The sequence below is a fragment of the Harpia harpyja genome, chromosome 22, assembly GCF_026419915.1.
Source record: "Harpia harpyja isolate bHarHar1 chromosome 22, bHarHar1 primary haplotype, whole genome shotgun sequence".
Taxonomy (NCBI): domain Eukaryota; kingdom Metazoa; phylum Chordata; class Aves; order Accipitriformes; family Accipitridae; genus Harpia; species Harpia harpyja.
In genome coordinates this window covers 10,125,456-10,145,054 of record NC_068961.1, presented here as the reverse complement: position 1 = coordinate 10,145,054, position 19,599 = coordinate 10,125,456, and the positions used below count along the sequence as shown (strand labels likewise).

The 19,599-nt window shown below is 40.1% G+C and overlaps 2 protein-coding genes across 9 annotated transcripts in view; one reads left to right on the top strand and one right to left on the bottom strand.

The window, feature by feature from the left end:
- Positions 1–148: 148 nt before the first annotated feature.
- On the bottom strand, positions 149–10,386 carry GTPBP6 (GTP binding protein 6 (putative)). Of its 2 annotated transcripts, none has more exons than XM_052773519.1 (10): positions 9,895–10,386; positions 7,779–7,916; positions 7,281–7,351; positions 6,024–6,154; positions 5,205–5,275; positions 4,612–4,770; positions 3,036–3,244; positions 1,796–1,944; positions 1,331–1,483; positions 149–857 (listed from the first exon to the last, which is right to left on the bottom strand). In XM_052773519.1, the coding sequence occupies exons 1-10, from the start codon at positions 10,271–10,273 to the stop codon at positions 716–718; spliced, it is 1,602 nt and encodes a 533-aa protein (XP_052629479.1). In that variant the 5' UTR covers positions 10,274–10,386; the 3' UTR covers positions 149–715. The 2 variants fall into 2 exon arrangements, with proteins under 2 accessions (XP_052629479.1, XP_052629480.1); XM_052773520.1 differs by lacking the exon at positions 9,895–10,386 and adding an exon at positions 8,106–8,472.
- A 117-nt stretch (positions 10,387–10,503) lies between these two features.
- The window catches only part of LOC128135122 (cohesin subunit SA-2-like), a 62,253-nt gene continuing 53,157 nt past the window's right edge, over positions 10,504–19,599 (top strand). Inside the window, exons 1-6 of one of the 7 annotated variants that reach the window (XM_052773684.1) lie at positions 10,504–10,599; positions 11,131–11,310; positions 14,863–14,947; positions 15,589–15,735; positions 17,227–17,323; positions 18,325–18,401. In XM_052773684.1, coding sequence (XP_052629644.1) covers positions 11,267–11,310; positions 14,863–14,947; positions 15,589–15,735; positions 17,227–17,323; positions 18,325–18,401 — 450 coding nt within the window. In that variant the 5' untranslated portion in view covers positions 10,504–10,599; positions 11,131–11,266. Of the gene's footprint in view, positions 10,600–10,681; positions 10,745–10,802; positions 10,907–11,009; positions 11,311–14,106; positions 14,314–14,862; positions 14,948–15,588; positions 15,736–17,226; positions 17,324–18,324; positions 18,402–19,599 lie in introns of those variants that run through there. The other 6 variants (XM_052773686.1, XM_052773685.1, XM_052773687.1 and 3 more) reach the window with 6 other exon arrangements.

The following is a 19,599-nucleotide window of genomic DNA, read 5'->3' as shown; positions in this document are numbered from 1 at the left end:
TCAAGTAATGGATCAGGGTTTGGTTTTTTTTTCCTTTGTGAAATAATTTCACAAAAAATCCATGGTTTGCCATACCTTAAATGTTTTCTCTAAGAACTGACACAGTAATAGGTATTGTGGATAAATTACTGTAGGCAAGAAAACTGTATGGGTAAAAGATGTTCACAGCTAACTTTATTTATTGCTTAATTATACAAATCTATGGGGTTTTTTGCTTCGCTGCAGTAAGACGCGGCAGTTATTTTACTTAGGTTCATGCATTCTGCTAGAATACCTTATTTATCTGTATTATTTATATACAAGCCATAACATTTTGTTCACTTTCATTTTCCAACGACCATCTGAGACACCTTAACTATAATTACTATTATTTTATTTTAAAAATGGGGTAAAAAGATTTATTTAAGAAACTTGGTACTTTTCTGAAGGTTAATTCAGATGCCATCCAGTGATTTCCATGTGTTTGAGATCCACAGCTTATAGCCAACAACTGTTTTAAGAAGTTAGTGCTGTCCTTGCGCTTGCTGACAGAATGAAACCCAAAGCTCTTACTGTGTCCAAACAGAAGTTTTCTGAAACTGTCCAGTTCTAAAATGTGTCAAAAACATCAACTGGAGAAGAAATAAGCTCTTCAACACCCAGACTAACAGGTCATTAACTTCATTTCACATCCTCTTAATGAGATCAGTTTCTTTTCCTAGAAAAGGATGCAGTTTCATGGCATAAAAATCTTACTGCTGGGAAAGAGGTTTCTGTATCTGCCAAAAGCAGAATTGCCAATTATCACCTTCACCCGGGCTGTGCCATCTTCAGGCATGACTTCTACTTCCTGAACTGTTGCTTCTTTATAGAGCCAACTGTAAAAGTATAAGCATATTAGCATCTTAAAGGTATGACACACTGCATAAAATGTGATCTTTGTTTTAGGTCAACATGGTCCAATCGAGGTAATTTAATACTTTAAAAGATGAAGTGCTTGGCTTAACTTTTCATTTGCTACTTGCTGTCTGGAAATAGGGTATAGCATTTTCATAAACCTTTCAGATTTGTGTTTTTATCAGAAATCTGGCTTCCAGGACCAGTGGCATGGTCTTTCAGGAAGTATGTTTTATTGTACTAACACACAGAACTCTGTGAAGGACACTTTCAGCAGCAGACTCCAGGGTATCTAATGGGGATATTTTTTCTCAGTAAGTTAGAAAACTTTGATAATTATCCCTGTAATTCTTAACACAGATTAAAATCAGTATATGATTTGGAAATTTTAAGACATGCAAAACTAAGAGTTTCATATTTCTCCAAGTCCTTCTTACAATTCAACATTATTTACCTTAGCTGAGGTCCCTCTAAGTTGACGTTAACTGTCAGAATCTTCTTCCCTGTTGCTGTCAAAATTTTTTTCTCTATTTCTTCTTTCAGCTCTTCTAAACCATGTCCATGTAGAGCAGAAATGGCTAAAGCATTTTCTTCAGTGGGTTTATATCTGAAAGGTTAACAATTGCTAGCACATTTTCTCCTGAAGATGAGGTTGTGAAAATATTCCAAGCACAGACAATTTAACTGTGTTACTTCATACTGGCACCTTCCTACAGAGGCCACTTCTTGTATGACTCAAGTGATTTCTTTTGTAATTGAAAGATAATTAATTCTTTTTAAGACCACAGTTACATATGTAAAAGATTGAGGAAACACTATTAAATGTATTCAGAAGTGTGGGAGCTCTTTTCTAGACTAAGAATTAAAAAGCTTCCAGAACACAAGAAATGTTTAAGTACACTTAGCATCTCCCGCTTACCTTTCTATCAAATCCACTTTGTTATGAACTTCTACCATTGAGTCCAATAAATGGCTGGGAAGATTAAGATTCTTCAGAACTGACAGAACGGTTGCTTTCTGGAGAATGGTTTCTGGATGAGTAATATCCCTCACATGAACTATCAGATCCTAGCAAGCAATATTGAATATATAAGACAGTTACTGAAACATACCAGTTACCAGGTTGTAGAGATTTTATACTATTTTTGCATTGATAATTCATATATCTCTCCTATCCGTTAGATAATACACTGGCAGGTTAACACTGCAAAATGAACTGCTAAAACAGTATTAAACCAATGCTGTTTTTTGCACCACGATGGAAGAAAAATCTGCAGCAGCTTAGTCTTCACTTGAGGACGAATTGCCTCTAACAACTCTGAACCAAACCCTGTCAACCAAGCTAGTTACAGAATTCAGATTTCAATTAATAACTGACCCAATTTTTCAAAGCCAAGGCTGTGTAACAGTAAGGCTTCAAAAATACTAGAGAAGAAAAAGACTGAACTCTAAAAAGGTTTTAGAAGAGTAATGGCTGAAAAACTGTTTAAAAAATGGGGGAAAAACCCTATGTAACTTGTAATTCTATTCTTACATTCAAAACGCAGAAGATTATCCTTATCCTTAGCTCCTGATACACTATTACTGGTGCTTCACTTTTAGAAAGCTTTATACAAAAGTTATCAGTTTCAAGTACATGATCATGTTTGCCATGATAAAAACCAATAAACCTAATTCAGTATTTGCATTCAAAATGTTTCGTCATCTTTGCTCAAGATACTGCTTCAAACTTCTGAAAATGAGTGAAAAGTAAATTTCCTGCCTTTCATTTAACATTTCAGAATAAGAGACAAACAGGATAGCTGCAGACTTTTGAAAGTCCTATTATTACATGGTGAAGTCTAGTCCTCAGAGGCATTTGCTACCACTGAACTTCATTACCTTTGACGATACAGGCTTTTTGTTTAAGTATCTGTGTGTATGCAGCTTTACACTTTGCTATAACACAGGAAACTAACTTTAATGAGAAAATGACTGGAAAAGTACATTTATGTTTATTACATGCTGCCTGCATCACATCACAATCACCCACTTTCAGTGCTATAGGAAAACTTAAGTTAAACACAGATCATTCCAGAGACTTTAATTCATTTTTAACTCTCAAGAAAGCTAGCCTCAACTTATTCGGATGCACTATTTAGGTTTAGTCAACTACTCACTGAGTAAGCCACTTCTTCTAATGTAGCCGAAAAGGACTCAACCAGATTATGCGGAAGATCAGTCAGAAAGCCAATGGTGTCAACATAAATAACTGCCATATGTGAGGGCAGATAGCCAGCATGGGCTGTAATATCAAGCGTGGCAAACAGCTGATCTCTGGGTTGAAGTCCTGCTTCGCCAGTCAAGGCTTTGATCAAAGTAGTTTTTCCTAATTAAAGAAAAAAAAGGACAAGACTTTAATGGCTTGTTTCAAGTAGAAATTTAATTTGAAAGGCTCAGGTGAGTTGTATGATGTAACATATCTTTTCATATCTATTTCATTAATTTAAATCTAGCCTATGATTAGTTATCTACATGATGTTAGGAAATTCAAAGACAGTCTTAACTTTTATAACTTGGAATTGGATTTAAGGCCACGTCTGGAAGCTATGCTGCGAAATCACAAGATGATCAAAGACTGAACTGACCTGCGAAATGACCTACCCACATCTCTCACACCTCTAAGACTATCTGAAGAGCACTGCCACGACAGCATTAGGAAGCATACACTTATGCACTCCTCAGTGCTTCTGTTGTGAAATAAAACAATTCAATATTTATTTGTTAAATCCAACAATAAACAGAAGCACTAGTAACATGTAGCTTATTAGGTTTATGTTTTTATTGGGCATTTCCTCATGAACATTATACTAGAGACATTTGTTTAACTTAATGAATATTTCACAGAATTCAGTCATTAAACTAAAGTGCTCAGTGTATACCCTAGTTAAAGTATTTCAGTTATGTGTACGTAATTGTAATATATATATAATTTTGTTGAATCTTCCGTTTTAAAAGTATGGAAGTATCACATTTAGGAAAAAGACACAGTGTAATACAAATCTTTGAGTATATAACTGATAACATAATTAGTGCAAGGGAAGCTTGTTTTTATAAAGATGTTGAATACGAAAATGAAATGGTCTTAAGATAGTGTAACCTGAAAAAAGTGTCTAGTCTAAAGTCTGTTTATGCCTTGTGTATGAATTCACTTGTGTAAGCTATAAAAAAAAAATAGAAAAACCCTTTAGCTTTATTTAGATTCTCTTATGAACACATCTCAGAACACTATACATCAATCAATGAAAAGCTACAGTGCCTCCTAAGCACATTTCTCAGCTCAACTGCCAACTCTCCTGAATTTTCCTCCTATGCCTCAAGCCTTCACAGTGATCTAAACACCCATGTACTTTTCTCTACCCCTTCTGATCAAGTAATAGAGATTTGTATAAAGGGACACTAACAGTACAGTCTACAGCACTATATATAAAATCTTTTTGGCACGATATGTGCTAGGCATTTCTCCAAACCACGTGTTCAAGACTTGGGGGTGGGGTGGGGGGTGCAATCTAACTACAACAAGCATAATTTGCTTTCCTAACTATATCCTAATTGACACATATTCATTACGCAATTTAAAAACTAATTAAAATACGAAGCCTATTCACACTGAAATGAGATTCCGGCTAGAGTTTCTAATTAAAAATTAGACAATGTAAGCTCTTTCGTGTTGCAATTTCACGAGTTTTTGCTTACCACAATTAGTATAGCCCATTACTGAGATAATAGGAAACTCGCGTTTTCTGCGCTGAGTTCTAAGTAAACACCTTTTTCTTCTTAGTTTCTCCAGGGCATTCCTAATTTTAAGTTCTTTTTCTTTCAAGATACGATTCTGTGCCTCCATGAAAGTTTCACCTGAAAAATACAAATGAATAATTGGCAGAATAGTCTACAAGAGAAACAGTAAGCCCAGTGATGTGTGCATTGGGAAATCAAATGAGTTAGCACTAGGGCATATGAAGTTATAAATAAGCAACTAAAACTATGAATTGTTGCCTAAGAGTCAAAGTGATAAGTAATTATTAAAACATATGCTAAGCGCTCTAGAATAACCAAGTACAGTTATGATAAACCCCTGTGGCTGCAAATAGTCTGTCCATGGCCACTTACTGAGCCAGTACAGACCAAAACTTTACTATTTCTTTCCAATAAATTTTTGTACGTTCACTTAATTAGATGCAGAACACAAACAGTTTTTCCTTCCAGCCTCCTCTAAATAAAATAAGATGCAATTAAATTTGTTTAAAGGCTATGGAGAAAAAACCCCCTCTAATTCACGAGAACTTTACCTGAGCCCATGATGTATCTCGAGCCACCTCTCTGCTGATCTAGCCGAGACACATCATTTTTCAGATTTGACCTGGCAGTGGAATAACAGTTAATTAGAAGCAATTTTCTTTAATCAAGCTATCCTAAAATGCCTAACAAATGTGAAGCAGTAGCGATATTCTAATAGTACAGATAAAACCACTAAATGACAGAGCTCTAAATAAAACCACCTCATGGCAAGAAGCCTGGCAAAAAAAAATCCAGATCTTCCCGACTCGTTAACTGTGGTTTGAAAAAGCATGCAACTCTCTTAGCAAATTATAATGGCTATTCTGAAATTTCAGAGAAATTTCAGAGAACCAAAGATGCCTCTGATAGATCCACGCAACTCATGCCAACTGCCATGTACAAATATTTCTATGCCATGTAATGTAGAAATGTGGAAAATTCAGACACAAATTAATGCTTTAATCCTCCTTGTTTATAGCTTTCCTTATTAAACCCATCAATATTATATATGGGATACACATATCCAATTCCTACATATTCTTGCAATTAACCTGCCGCATTAGAAAAAACCGGGACCTTTTAATGAGAAATATATTTTGTAAGATTATCTATTGAACACTTTCTGGTTTTGCCTGTCAGCACTGCAGAAGCTTAAAACAATGACATTATAGCAAATATTTCTATGCTCTAATCAATCATTGAGCATACTATGCAAGCACTGAAACAGTGTCATTTTTCTCTACAGTACAGTATTACCATTTTTGTTACTGTAAAGAAATAGTCACTACAATATGTAAGTATCAGTATGTGATTTGCACAGCTTGAGGTACCTGAGAAGTGGAATTTCAGCCAATGCTATCTGAAGTTTTGCTTCTTTGGTCCGGGCATTACAACGAAAAATGTGAAGTACAACTGTGTATCTGTCAAAGACTTTCACGCCCCAGGCATCTTCTAGTTCTTTCTTTAGCCATGTAAGACAAAATAACCTAGATGTTTTCTGTCCCCCTCAGTATCAGTAGATCAATTCTTACACAGCACTACAGTTATAGTTAGCTGATAGACACTTGAACACAGAGGATCTCAGGATTCCATTTCAATGGATGGGCAATGCTTATGAGCACTTTCTTGAATCAACCCTGTGAAATTGCTCTTAAGATCTAGATTTGCGAAAAGAATTTTTTTTTTTTAAACAAATCTAGTACTAAAAGAACTCATACTATAGATTAGGGAATAAAAACTAGGAAATTGCAATGAAACATTTTCAACTTCCATTTCACCAATAAATTGAAGTGCTCGAGGTAACTATCTCTTAGAGATATTTACCACCTCTGTTCACTTTATAATCAGGGAAAGCATTCAAACTACCAGCAAAGCATTAATGTTTGCTTGCAGAGTTTGCATGCGCTTTACACCCTGCATGATGCTGTACATGCAAAAACCCTAAAAGTATTTATTTCAGTTTGTCTAAGCATTTCAAAGAGCATCTATAGTTCATGCACCAGTTGTTTTACTGCCAGTGTTAAAAAAAAGTGAAGCATGCTCCTCCCCTCAACATAATCCATCCATTTAAAATATGGGACTTTTTTTAAGGGTTAGGAATGAAAGTTCAAATATTTGAAATATAACCTTGCTCTGAATTTACACCTCATATTCAAAATACAATACAGCATCCACAGAACTATAGGAAAACAAATACACTATCCATATAGGTATAGAAACCCATGCATATAGCTAATCCAAAATGTTGACATTCTTCATAACAAAAGCTGGGTTATCACCTTCATTTTGTGAAAAAGACCTTGAGTAACTTTTCCAACATTTGAAACAGGGCCAGTGGCAAATGTGGGAGCAGAGTCTATACTAAATAGCTATTAGGCTGCTGGAAAAATTCATGCATCAGAGCGGGAAACACATATATCAACTGGACAAATGTAAAAGCAATTAAATTTCCTTTCAACAAAACTCAGTCCAGGTGGCTTCATATATTACCATTTGCAAATTCAGAGTCATAACTGACCCTACTTCTCATAACATCAATAGCTTCCGAACAATACTGATGTAAAGAGTATGATTTGATATAATATTACCTTTGTTAGTGAAGATATTCTTTCCACATTCAAGAAGACAGCTGTCACATGGGGCAATTTTTTAATCTTTTCTAAAAGATGGATAACCATTGCAAAACACAGTGTTAAATGTCAATTCTCTTTTTAAAATACACAGAATATAAAACCATTTTATGTTGAGCAGAATGCTCATATTAAATGGCACCATATCCTTCGTTCACAGAACAGTTGTAATCGCACTAATTTAGTACTATGTCAAGAACAGCTGCCAGTTTCACTTATGCCAATCACATAAACGTAGGGATTAAGTTGCTTCACACATTTTCAGTGAGCACAGGTTATTTCTATTCTGTGCTGCTTTTGTAACCTTAAAAAAATTCTTTGAAGTTTGCTTGCAGACCTACATGATGGATAAACAAAATTCTCCCTTTCTTCGCCTTTCAATACCCATCCTTAAACAGTTCAGCTGCAGAAGTCTTCCATTTAGAATGAGCAGTGCTGAAAAATCTCAGTCCTTACCTGTCAACGCCTGAAAGTTTCCTTTGCCAAAAATAAACTTCTTGTCAGGATTTTTTGTAGGAATAATTATTTTCTCTAAAACTGTCCAGTTCTGAAGGGTATCTATAAGAGCAACGGCTTCAGCAATCTGTAATTCAGCTTTAGGAACACACACAAAAAAAAAAAAAGAAAGAAAGAAAAAGAAAAAAAGATTACAATATACCACCATAACTTTGCTCAGATTTCCAATAACTACAGTATGTGCATGAACAGCAACAGACTAAGCTACACTGAAATTCTACTAGGGTATTTATTTTAGCCTCTAGCACAAGGAGCAAAATGTCTTACCTCTAATCAGAGTAATCAAACTTCTAGTTTGATGCAATTTTATCACACAAAGCATCTTTCTGCCCGTACAAATTATTTCCATGGTTGTTGATTTAGAAGAATTTAAAATTGTATTGTCAGCAAAGAAATTACCAAGTTTTTTGCCTCAAGAAGTGAAATGAATAACTAGCTGGAAAACAAATTCTGTTATTTCAGATGAGCACAAACCCACGTGATTAATTCCTTGGTGTTTTGCAGCAATATTTAAAGAATTACTAATACAGCATATCCTGCTGCTAACTTCACTGCTACTTATTCATAAAGGACCTACACTGATTTATGACCTGCTAAAACCAGCCGATTCCAATCCTGTATTCTGGTTCATCAGTCACTTTTTTTTTTAAAAAAAAAGATGTAGATGTTTTTTAAAAACATCTAAAAAAAAAATCGGCAAAGCACCGATTTTTTGAGGCCTTCGTGATATCACAAAGACTACACAGGTATATCAGATCAGTAGATCGTTTTGATTTGCCAACCTTTTCCTCTTTTCATAACAGATTTGTCAAGTTTCTCTAGATAACAAAACATAATTTGTATATTAAATAGGTTACCTTGGTCCAAAAGGCAATGTATTTTTTAAAGATAACCATGATCCTCTTTCTCCTCATACTGTTAGTGTTCCTTGTAAAATGCACAGATTTCCTGCTGTACCTGTGGTGTTTCAACAATCATTCCACACTATTTGTTCAGACTTCAGGCTCTTCATCTGGAGGGCCTAAATAAATGGAAAGGTATCACCGCTATTCTTCTGTATGTCTGGACAGAAAGGTGCCTTCATATTTTATTTATTTTTCAGTTGTAAAATGGGAGTGCTTATGTAAATTCTGCAACGTGACAATTTGTTATAATTAGCAGCACTAATAAAACTAAAAGAGATTTAGGTTCATGACATAATAAATTTGAACACAAGAATATGTGTCATGTATGAACTGTCTCTATGTAAAAAGCTAACTTACAAGACGCTTAATCCTTTCTATTACAACTTTGCAATTAGAGAAGTGTTGGGAGAAGCATCAAGTCAAGTTCATCATATATCTTAATTGTGCCTGATTAATGCCTATTAGCTAGCTACGAGGATTTCTGAGAGAAATCTAAGAATAGCAATGCGGAATAAGGTCCTTGCAGAGGAATTACTGGTGACTGCATGGCTAAGTAACTGCACAAAAGCACTTCTTTAAGCCTGGGAGAGGACTTACACAAGACCGCATTTTCACCGCGCGCTCTCCCACGGACAGGGCAGTACTCCTGCTCTTCAGCCGAGCTCTGGGCAAGCCTCAGGCCGAAGGACAGCCGCCCACCCCGCCAGGCAGCTCGGCCGAGGGCTGCAGGCTACTCGCGTCCTGCTAACAGCGGGGAAACCCGGCTGTCCCCTCGGGCAGCCCGTCCCTCTCCGCACCGAGACAGCGAGCGCGATTCGCCAGCGAAAGCACAGGTCGGCCGAGAGCGCGTCCTCTTTTAAAAAGTTACCGGAGAGGGAAACGGCGACCCGGACCTCTTGTCCGAGCTCCTATTTCGCTAGTTGGCCCACGCAACGTTTCGCAGTTCTACCACCGCGATAACGGGTCTACTCCACGCTACCGGCACCAATTCCCTACGGGTATTCCTGCGGGCCGAAGAGGACTGGAACGGGGGGGGGGGAAGCAGAACCGAGGCGGCCAAGGGCAGCGGGAAAGCGGCGCTGCCGGCCGGCCGCCGGGACCCGCGGGGGGCTAAGCGGCCCGACCCCCCCCGCCGCGGCGCGGCCACGCACCCCTGGTGAGCGGCGGCTTCTTCGGGCCCCACTTGACAGCCGGGTGCACCACGGCTACGCGCTGCGCGCCGGGCTCCACGGCCAGCGGAGAGGGGCCCAGCAGCTCCTCCAGCTCCGCATCCTCCTCCTCCTCCTCCTCCTCCTCTTCGTCTTCTTCATCCCCGCCGGCGCCCGCCACCTCCTTCCACCGCCCTCCGCCGCCCGCCCGCGGGGGCTCGCCCCTGCCCGGCGGCCGCTGGGGAGCCCGCAGGCGAACGCCGGCGGCGCTGAGCGGGCGGGCGGACAACGGCCCGCCGCGGCAGCGGGCCGCGCCGACAGCCGCCGCCGCCGCCCGCCGGCAGCGCAGCAGCAGCGACTGCGAGAGGCGGCCGGGCCCCATCGCGCGGCCGCCGGCGGCGCCTCGCCACCCCCTCCCCGGCCGAGGCAGCGGGAGGGGCCGTTACGGGCCGCGTCCTTCCGCCATCGCCCCGGCCGCGACGGAAGCCCCGAGCACACCGGCGCTCCGGCCGGCCCGCCCCGCCCGCTCTGCGGTGCTGGTCCACGTGACAGCGATCCCCGCCTCTGATAGGCCGGACGGTGCCCGGGGACGGCCGTGATTGACGCGGGGCCGGAGCCGGGGCGCGGGCCGCCGCAGCGAAGGGAGGGGGCAGCTTAGGGGGCGGCGTCGGCGCGCGCTCGGGCCCGCGGAGCGCGTCCCCGCGGCAGGTGAGTGGCGGGCCCTGCGCGGCGCGCGCGCACCGGCGCGCTTTTCCTTCCTCCTCCTCCTCATCCCCCCCCCCCCTCCTCCTCCCGCCGCCGCCGCCTGGGCCCCCGCCGCGGCAGCGAGCGCACCCGCCTCCAGCCCGCAGCCGTACGTACTGCGTACGTGTGCCTACGGGTGGCTGGAGGTGCCGGGCCGGCCCGCCGCCGCCGGCGCCCCTGAGGCGGCCCGCCTGTGCGGAGCGCGGGCCGCTGGGGAGAGCTGGGGCGCGGTGCCGCCGGCGTGACGGGGGTCTGCCCGAGGGGGAGGAGGGTGAGCGGGCCGGGCGGCCCCGGGCGGCTCTCCGACGGCCCGCGGCTTTGTACGCCCTGCCTCGTCAGGGCTCCCGCCAGGTGCAGCGGTCCCGCCGCCGAATTCCCTTCGAATTAGTGTCTTGAAGTTGCATCCCCTTCCGCGGCTCGGTTCTGCGGGGGACTTTCCGACTTGGTTTTAGGGGAGCTGCCTAGAATTAACTCTCTGTTTTCTTTTCTTGACAGTTTTTGGCTGCCGTTTCGCCCGCAAGAGCCAAAGCTTTGCTAAGTTTTTAACACTACCGATCTTGGTGAAGTCTCCTCAAAAGCGGTGCCGATCACGTTAGCTTGCTGTCTGTGCTGCTGAAATAATGTGGTGGAGATGATAGCCGAGCCCAACACAGCCAGTAACCTTCCCAGCCAAAAGTAAGACCTGGCACTGGTCGCTTGTAAAATTTGTTGGTAAATCAGGGTGCTGTCCCTTGAATTTGTGCCCTGCAGATACTGGGACAGTCTACAATGTGTCATCTTGGTGGGAGGGGAAAAAAAAGGGATTTGCTATGCACTATGTCTTCTTACTAATGTCTCCATTTTATTCCCTTTTATGTGTTGTTTAGCATCTTCTTAATGTAGTGTTTTGTGCTGATTGACAGAGACCTTGGCTTTACAAGCTTTTCTGTGCCTTATTCGCTGCAGTGCAAATGAACCTACTTTGAAAAAAAATAATGGGCAGATTCATAGTCAATGCACGTGTTCACTTCAGTGGTGAATTTGGGGGTGCTGAGGGGGAAGAGTGCTAAGTAATCTGTAGTCTCCCTGCTGGCATTGAGGGGGGCATTGCTTCTCTGTAGCTGTTTTTATCAGGGATACGTCAAGTCTTCTCCCTTTCATAGTTTTCAGTCATCGGTTGAGATGACCTATAAACCAAATGTGTTCATATTGTTGTTTACAGAATGGTATTTGGAAGTAGAAAGAGCAGATGTAAATAAATAAATGATAAAGTTAAAACATCTGGGTATATGTTGTCTAGTGTTGCATGCTTCGGACTCGTTGCAGCCCAACCGTTGCTGATCCTGTCACCTTCTGAGCAAGTCTGCTCCAGGTCTTTTGCTTCATTAAACTCTAATGAAAGCTGAGACATGTATTCCTCATAGTCCATGATGACAATTAATATAGTTTCCCATGTGTCCTTTCCAGTATGTTTCATCTGAAGCCAGCCTCTTAGTTTCAGAAGTGCCAGGAAGGTAACTGGCTATTTAGCTGATCTTCTTATGTAGAAGAAGCTGCTGCTTCTTCCTGCAAATGTTTAAGTACCTGCTTTATGAATAACCTTACTGGAAACCAGTATTAAAAGGAAAAAGAAAAAAAGAGAAAGGAGGAACATGAGTATCGATATTATCTGGATTTAAAAAAATCTCTACTTTTGTGCAGGCTCTCTGTTGTAGCACAGTGCTTCCTTTTGCATTGTTACATGTTGTGGTGCACTAATAATCAAAACAATGTAGAAACTAAATGGCTTTTCAGTGTTAGTATTTAGTGTTTAGTTACATTTGTTGAGTGTTTAAGGCAGATGTTTAGTGCATATGTGAAAGTTACCCTGACTGGTTTTATCACAGAGATGTTGTTTTACTTGGTGGTGTTAGCCCAACATGAGGAAGCTGTAGATCAGTGGTCGTCTTGTTCTTGCAGGTTTTGCTGAGCTTTGGTAAGCATGCTGTTCTGAAACTGAGTGAATATACCAGGCATTCACTTACTTTGTTGAGCGCCTTTTGCTACAGGTACATTTTGCCTGGCATAAACTGACAAAGTAAGTAGCACAAGGCCAGTAGATACCATCTGTAGTGCCATCCTTCAGGATGTTCTTGGGAAAGAGACGCATGAGTTTGAAGCTTCAAAGAAGTACGTTCTGGACAGAGATATTAAAAGCAGTACGTGATCAGACAAGTACTTGACTGAACTGTCCTGCAGCATTTCTGATTTTTTCATTATTTAAATGTTTTAATTCAACTTGGACTTTATTTTCATTATGGGGTGGAGTAAGTTGCTGGATATTACATGTAAATAATTCAGGAAAGTTGTTTTAGAGCGTGTTGAGCGTTATGTTGAGGTATAATGCAGAAACAGGTAACACATGTTACCACGATGTTGGCTGGCATCTGAGTTGTAGTTCTAGTGAAACAGTGCAAGTAAGGACATGTTAGTCCAGCCTCATAATGTTGCAGTCTGCTTTGAAATAAAGAGTGAAAGTATTTAATCACATAGGATAAGCAGCTCCTTGACAAACACGTTTGGATTCTTTTTGTTTATTTGTGGTCTGTAGAAGAATCTGGGAAGAACTAACTGGCGTCAGAAAAGCAATACATATTGCTATCTCTTGCTGCTTGTTCTTTTCAACTAGGAAGTCTCTGGTGGTGCTTGAGATACTTAATCTCTATGGCTTGCAATTACAAATCAAAGAAAACATTTGAAAACTTTTGCAAACTATTGCTTATAGTGAGCTGACTCAGTTGTGAATTATACTTCATCCCTCTCTTTTCTTTAACATGCAGAAGTCCAGACAGCTGATGTACGGATTGGTTCATCCTGAGTTATTTTCTTGGCTTCCATCTGTCAAACACTGTGGCACATTTTGAACTTTTCTATGACAAGATGTTGATTGAATTTAACTTTCATGGGACTTTTCTCTGTAGGGAAGTTCAGCATTTGCAAAACTGTATTTAGAAATTTGATATATTTTTATAGACTTTTATATTCATATAGAATTTTTAGAGGAGTCTTTGGAAGCCTATTTCTACATCGCTTACAGTGAAGTGTTCCAGTAGATTAAAAAAGTAGTGTTTAAATAAAAAATGTCTGTCTGCTGTCACTAATGAAATAACATCAGAACCTTGGTCCTGCAGTTGCTGCTATTCAGCCTCAGGATTTGCTTTGCAGAGGCAATGTCTGACTGAAACAGTCTTGGCAAGAACGACAACAGTGCTTATCTGGCATTGATAAACCTATCTGGGATCGAGCTGGCTCTGCATCCATAGCACAGTTAATTCTCCATCTGGGTTTGCCAGCACTGGGTATTGGAGGGTTGACTGTATCTGACAGTGCAATACACTGTTTTTTTTTCTTTGTAAAGTGGTCACTTGTGTTAGTACACTTTCTTGTTGCAGCAGTCTCATGAAAATGAAAGTAACTGTACACTCTCATGTTTATTTTTGTGCCTTCTTATAGTACAAGTCAACTGGCTTATGTCCTGGCCACCGTAGCTTTAAAGGAGGCCATAGCAGCCAGCTACCAGTGCTGAACCTGGTGCACAAGTGGGATCCAGCTCGTCTGCTCAAACATGGCCTTTGGCAAAGCATATTGTTAGCATTGGGAATGATGAGAAGTGGCATGATTTCATTGCAGATAAATGTATTGCTTCAGATCTCCCAGAAGGTGCATCTTTATTTATAAAATTATTCCTCCATCACATTAGCAATGACCTGCAAATGAAATTTCTTAGGTGTCTTTTTTCTTCAGCATGTTTTATAGACAACGTAAACCAGTTTCTTCCTCTCATTTTAAATTGTAGACCCATCAAATGTTATTGCCTTGTTTTGTGTAGAGCACCCACAAAGTGAAGGCATACTTGTGTTACTGCTTCATGGTGCAAAGCTCTTAAGTCAACAAAGGCCGCCTTAAGTCAATGTCAGCTTTCTGTTTTGTTTACTTACTTTCTACTTCCTTGATAGCTTTGATAGTCTTGCTAGTTCTGTAATTATATATCTTGCAGGAAAACAAGTAGTTTGAAAAAGGCCTCAAATTTCTGTTGTACTTTAAAGGTAGCTGTTTGGTTTTTAGTAACAAAACGACATAACTTCCAAATGATTCATTAAAAATATTAAAATACATATATATGTTGTTATTTTCTTCTGTTGTTTGTACTGAACTGTGTAGTTCTGTGTTCTCACTGCTAACCCCTTCAATGTGTTTGTTACATTTCAGAGAGAATGCTGTCCATGATGAGACTGCGCCCGAGTCTGCTGTGCAGAACGGCAGTAGTGTGAGAAATGGCAACCTGAAAACACCCGTAAGTGGATTTTTAAAAATTTTAAAGTTTTTTTTTATTACGGAATTTATTTTCTGTCTCATTCAATTGTTACAAAATTGAGTATTACATAAAACAATCACAATACAGTGCATCTAAAATCTAGTCACTGGATACAGCTTGACCCCCAAATTCCATCAGCATCAGAGCCTCAATGCTGGCTTTTGAACAGTCAGTTCATTTCGGAGTGTGTTCTTCCTTAGCTGTGCACTGTGTGCAGCTGATGTTAATTTGCAGGTTGCGTGTTTACCCTGTGAGTGAAAAGATGTAGAAGAGCTTCTGTGCTTGCTGTCTATTCTTCAGAAATTACAGCTGCCACTGAAGAGTGCCTTCTGGGTAGTATACAGGTGTTCAGAAGCTTCTTTTCTGTTATACCTTCCTGTGCTTATGACTCATTGTTGAGAAAAAATTCAAACTGGTAAATCCTTTCTTTCATCCCCTTCTAGTATGGTCATGTTTGATAAGACTTTATCAGTGTCCTTGAAGCTTAAAAGTTAGCACCCTGGGGAAATCATTACAATGAGAGCAAAATAAACTTGTTCTTAGGGGATAATTTGTGTATCTGTGAATGGCTGTTACGTGTTGCATTTTCTCACATACTTTCTTTCCTTGACTTGTTTCAGAGAGAGAAACGGAAGGTCCGAGAACAGTGTGAAAACATAAGGAGAAATTCTTCCAGTAGCAGAAGAGTGAGCCAGCTGCAGAATGGCGAAGTGGTTGAGGCAGTTACGTTGTTTGAAGTGGTTAGCATGGGGAAGCGGGCCATGCAGGTATTTCTAGCTCTGAATTCTGAGAGGAGTTGATGGAGGGAAGACAGATAAACAGTGGTCATTTCAGTTATTTATACACTGGAGCGTTGAGATTTTGTTCTGGTTTTGGCATAGGTGGGGAAGAAACGTGTTTGATTGGAAAACTGTTATGAGCATGGCTCTTGAAAAGAATGCATCTTAAGAAATTAGTGAAAAAGTAGCTGTCAGAGATTTAAAAAGAGGAAAGAAATATGTACCTAAACCAGTCTTCCTAAAGCAATGTCTGAACATACGAAGAGAGAATTATTTTAAAAAATACAGAAAAGGTTCACCAGTAGAAAATGTTGGTTGTTCAGGATTCTGAAAATCAGTCCCCCCCCTTTTTTTTTTTTTCCTGGGAGCTTGCCTTTTGGTATTTTTCTTTTAATTCCATTCCAATGCAGTTTGACAGCAGTTTGCATAATAGTCACGTTTCCTGTGCATCTGTATAGTTAGCCACTTTCTTCAGTGTGAGAAATCCCACCTCCCCATACTCTGTGAGCATATGTGTATATGTGTATGAAGGATTAAAATCTGGAGCCCCGAATATTTTTATACAGGGTTATACATATGTCTCCAGTAGATAGTGTCTATAAGTAAAGTATGTGTGTGCACACATGAAATATACGTTTATATTTTGGATGCGAGACCTTAGTTTTTCCAAAACGTTTGTGTGGATGGACTTTTGCCGTGCTACAGCTGTGTTGACTTCAGTAGAGCTCTCTGAAGAGCTCAGCTTCTGCTGTGCAAAGCATGATGTGAAGGGCTTGGAAAGGTAGCAGCTTGAGTCCAGGCTGCTGCTGCTGCTAGAGTTCATTAGACCTGTGTGGCATTACAGGTGGGTTGAAGCCTGGATGGTTTGTCCCAGCGGGCCTGTTGCGTACAGGTCTGTAGGCTGTACTGTCCTAGAAGTGAAATTTGGAGTTGTTTCTTAGCTTAAGTGTAGTATGTTAACGGTTTCAGCCTACTGCATAAACCGGGTGCTAGAGAAGAAGAGAACTCCCAGGGACAATTGCTAATATTAATTTAATATTAATTATTAGATGGTGCAGAGGTTAAATGTGGGGTGTGTGTTTGTTTGGTTTAGTGGTTTGTTTTTTTTTTTTTTTTTTTTTTTAATGAAACCGTTACCTCAGTGCTGGCAAAAAGTCAGGAGGACGATGTTTTGTTTTTTTGTATATTAAATTTATTAAAGCTGTGGTTATTTTCCCTGCTTAGCAAAGCATCTGTGAATGGCAACATTGCCTAGAGCAGAACTTGTGAATGAGCAGTTCAAGACTTCATTTTGCCCCAGAAGGAGTCTTTTGCATGTACTATTAGAAATGGAACAAAATGGTGTGGAGTTTATTCTCATTTTTATAATTTAATGGAGATGGAACAGTGTTATTTTGTGTCTTTATTATGGATGTCCTCAGTGGAGTGCAGCATGCTGTGTTCGACTCCTGACTAATGAGTTTCTTTCATCTGTTCTAGTCTGTAGTAGATGACTGGGTTGAAGCTTATAAACAAGACAGGAATGTGGCACTTCTAGATCTCATCAACTTCTTCATTCAGTGCTCAGGCTGTCAAGGTAACTTACCCTCTTAGTAGCCCTTTCCATTGTCTGTGGGTGAGAGTAGTCTGAAGTGTGCTTTCTAAAATGGAATTTTTCTCTCCAGTAAATCATGTACTTACAATCTGTACTGTTCGTTAAGACAAACTCCAGATGGGCAGGACTAATAATAAAGAATGTTGCTGGTTAAATTCTTTGACTCTGTGTTTACAGCATACCAACTCTCAGAGTTGTATTTGAGCATGGTTTGCAAGGTCAGGTTTCTGAAGTGGCGTCATGTCACATCACTTTGCAGAATCCCCATGTAGGGAAGATGGTTTTGATGACAGTTCTAATAAAAGTCTAGTGTTTCAGTTACCATTTGTTTTGTAATTTCCTAGTATCTTTTCTTTTGCTAGTATCTTTGAAAATAAACAACTAGCAAATTAAGCTCCCTGCTTTGGTGGCTAGAAAAGCAATCTCTTGCCTCATTGCGGTTACTTTTACCAGAGGGTTGTGAAGCTGTCTATTTCATAACAAACATTGAGACACAGTGACTTCTGGGGACAGTCTGCTAGCGAAATGCTTCAGGATGGCAAGTAAGAGTTTTAAGAAGACTATTCTGTTAGTCTAAAAATTCTGAGTGTATTTAAGCAGCTAGAATGTACCTTTTACACTTCAAATGCTTTTCCAGGTCTTCAACTGATATGCCTTCTCTTATGGGAAATGTTTTGGGGTCTTTGACTAGCAGTGGGCAAAACTTTAGTAAATCCTTGAAGTAAATGAATGGACAGAGAAAATAGCCATACCAGACAACACAGGGCAGATTTCTCTAATGTGAATTTCTGTTTTGCTTCATCAGTATTTTCTACTATAAATGAATTTGTGTCTCCCTATAAATAAGTTGCCCATACCAGTGTAAACAGAGATAAAACAGTCCCCGTTTCTTGGTGTTTCTAAATTTAAAATAAAGTCCTTACTTGGACTTGATTAATGTAATACGGTTGTCGGTAATTGCTTTTAAAACATTACTTTTCTAGGCATGGTAACAGCAGAGATGTTTCAAAGTTTGCACAAGAAGGATGTAATGCGAAAAATGACAGAGACCTTTGATGAGGTAGGCACAGCTTTGACTTTGCATGCCTTTTTTATATAAACAGTAGGTTTGACCTTAATAGCCAACCTGGACAGAGTTCATGCTGCTTATCAGGAGCTGTGTCCCATTTCCTTAATATAGGAAAATAATCTTGCTTTTCACAAGAGAAATTTGGTGTTGTAATGACCCATTTCAGCAGCAGCAGGATATTTTTTTTGTAAGTCACTTTTATTTTCAGAGTTTTGTTAGGGCTATCTAACTGCAGTCTTCCTGAATCTGGCTTTCTCTGAGGAGTTCTTTTGATAGTGACTTTATAGAGGTAAATATAACCCAGCATTGCAGCAGGTAAACAGTTCCTTTGGTATTTAGTTGATAGGTCCTTTTGAAAATACTGTTGTGGATTACTGATGAGCTAATTCAAAGATATTTTTTAGCTGATATTTTTATTTGTATCTTTTCCTTCTGTTTTACTGACTATGAATTTTTATAACTATTATGTCATATGAAAGAAGAAAAATGCATTTCTGATTTTTAGGTAGTCAAAACAATAGTGAATATCTTATTTCTTGAGAATTGTTAAGAAAAATGCACAGCTTTACAATTCTGTTTCTCTGTTTGACTGCTCCTTGGCTAATTATGCCAACATCAAATTTTCTGCAGCGCTCTCACAATTGCTTCTGTGCCTTTTTGCTGTATTTGCCACCTCTGAATTGATTTGTCAAGCAGCAGCCATCAGCCTTGCTTTAATTGAGCATCTCTCAAAGACCAGCTGCTGTAGAAATTCCCACAGAGGATGAATTTGCCAACATGGTTTTCTTCATTTTAGAAGTGTAGTAGCACTTGGGCTAATTTTTGACAGAAACGATCCGATATGTGTCTGGCCATATGAATTAGTAATCTGGCACTTCTTTCCCAACTAAATTATCCCTGAATAGCCCTCACAATACGGTAGGCACAATGGAAAGTATGAAGATGTGATTATTGTTATCATCAGCCTGGATGTGTTACAGCTCTGTAATGTTTTCACCTGTCCTGGTGGGCAAAAAGGAAGGTTTTATAGTTGCCTTAGAAGCTGTATTCTGCATGCTATAAAAACAAAGTATTTTGACATGCTGATCTAGTGAAGCATTTTACTGATGGAAGGAAGTGATAATCCCTGTGTTATATGCTCTGTATCTGTTTTTTTTTCTTTTTTCTTTAATTCTAAATCCAGTGAATT

What these genes read in the sequence shown, in the direction of transcription:
- GTPBP6 (XM_052773519.1), bottom strand. Translation starts at nt 10,273, where the DNA reads ATGGGGCCCGGCCGCCTCTCGCAGTCGCTGCTGCTGCGCTGCCGGCGG. An exon ending in GCTGAAATTCCACTTCTCAG is followed by an intron (nt 5,276 to 6,023) that starts GTACCTCAAGCT and finishes TTCCACTGCCAG; the next exon opens with GTCAAATCTGAAAAATGATG. An exon ending in AAAGTGGATTTGATAGAAAG is followed by an intron (nt 1,484 to 1,795) that starts GTAAGCGGGAGA and finishes TTAACCTTTCAG; the next exon opens with ATATAAACCCACTGAAGAAA.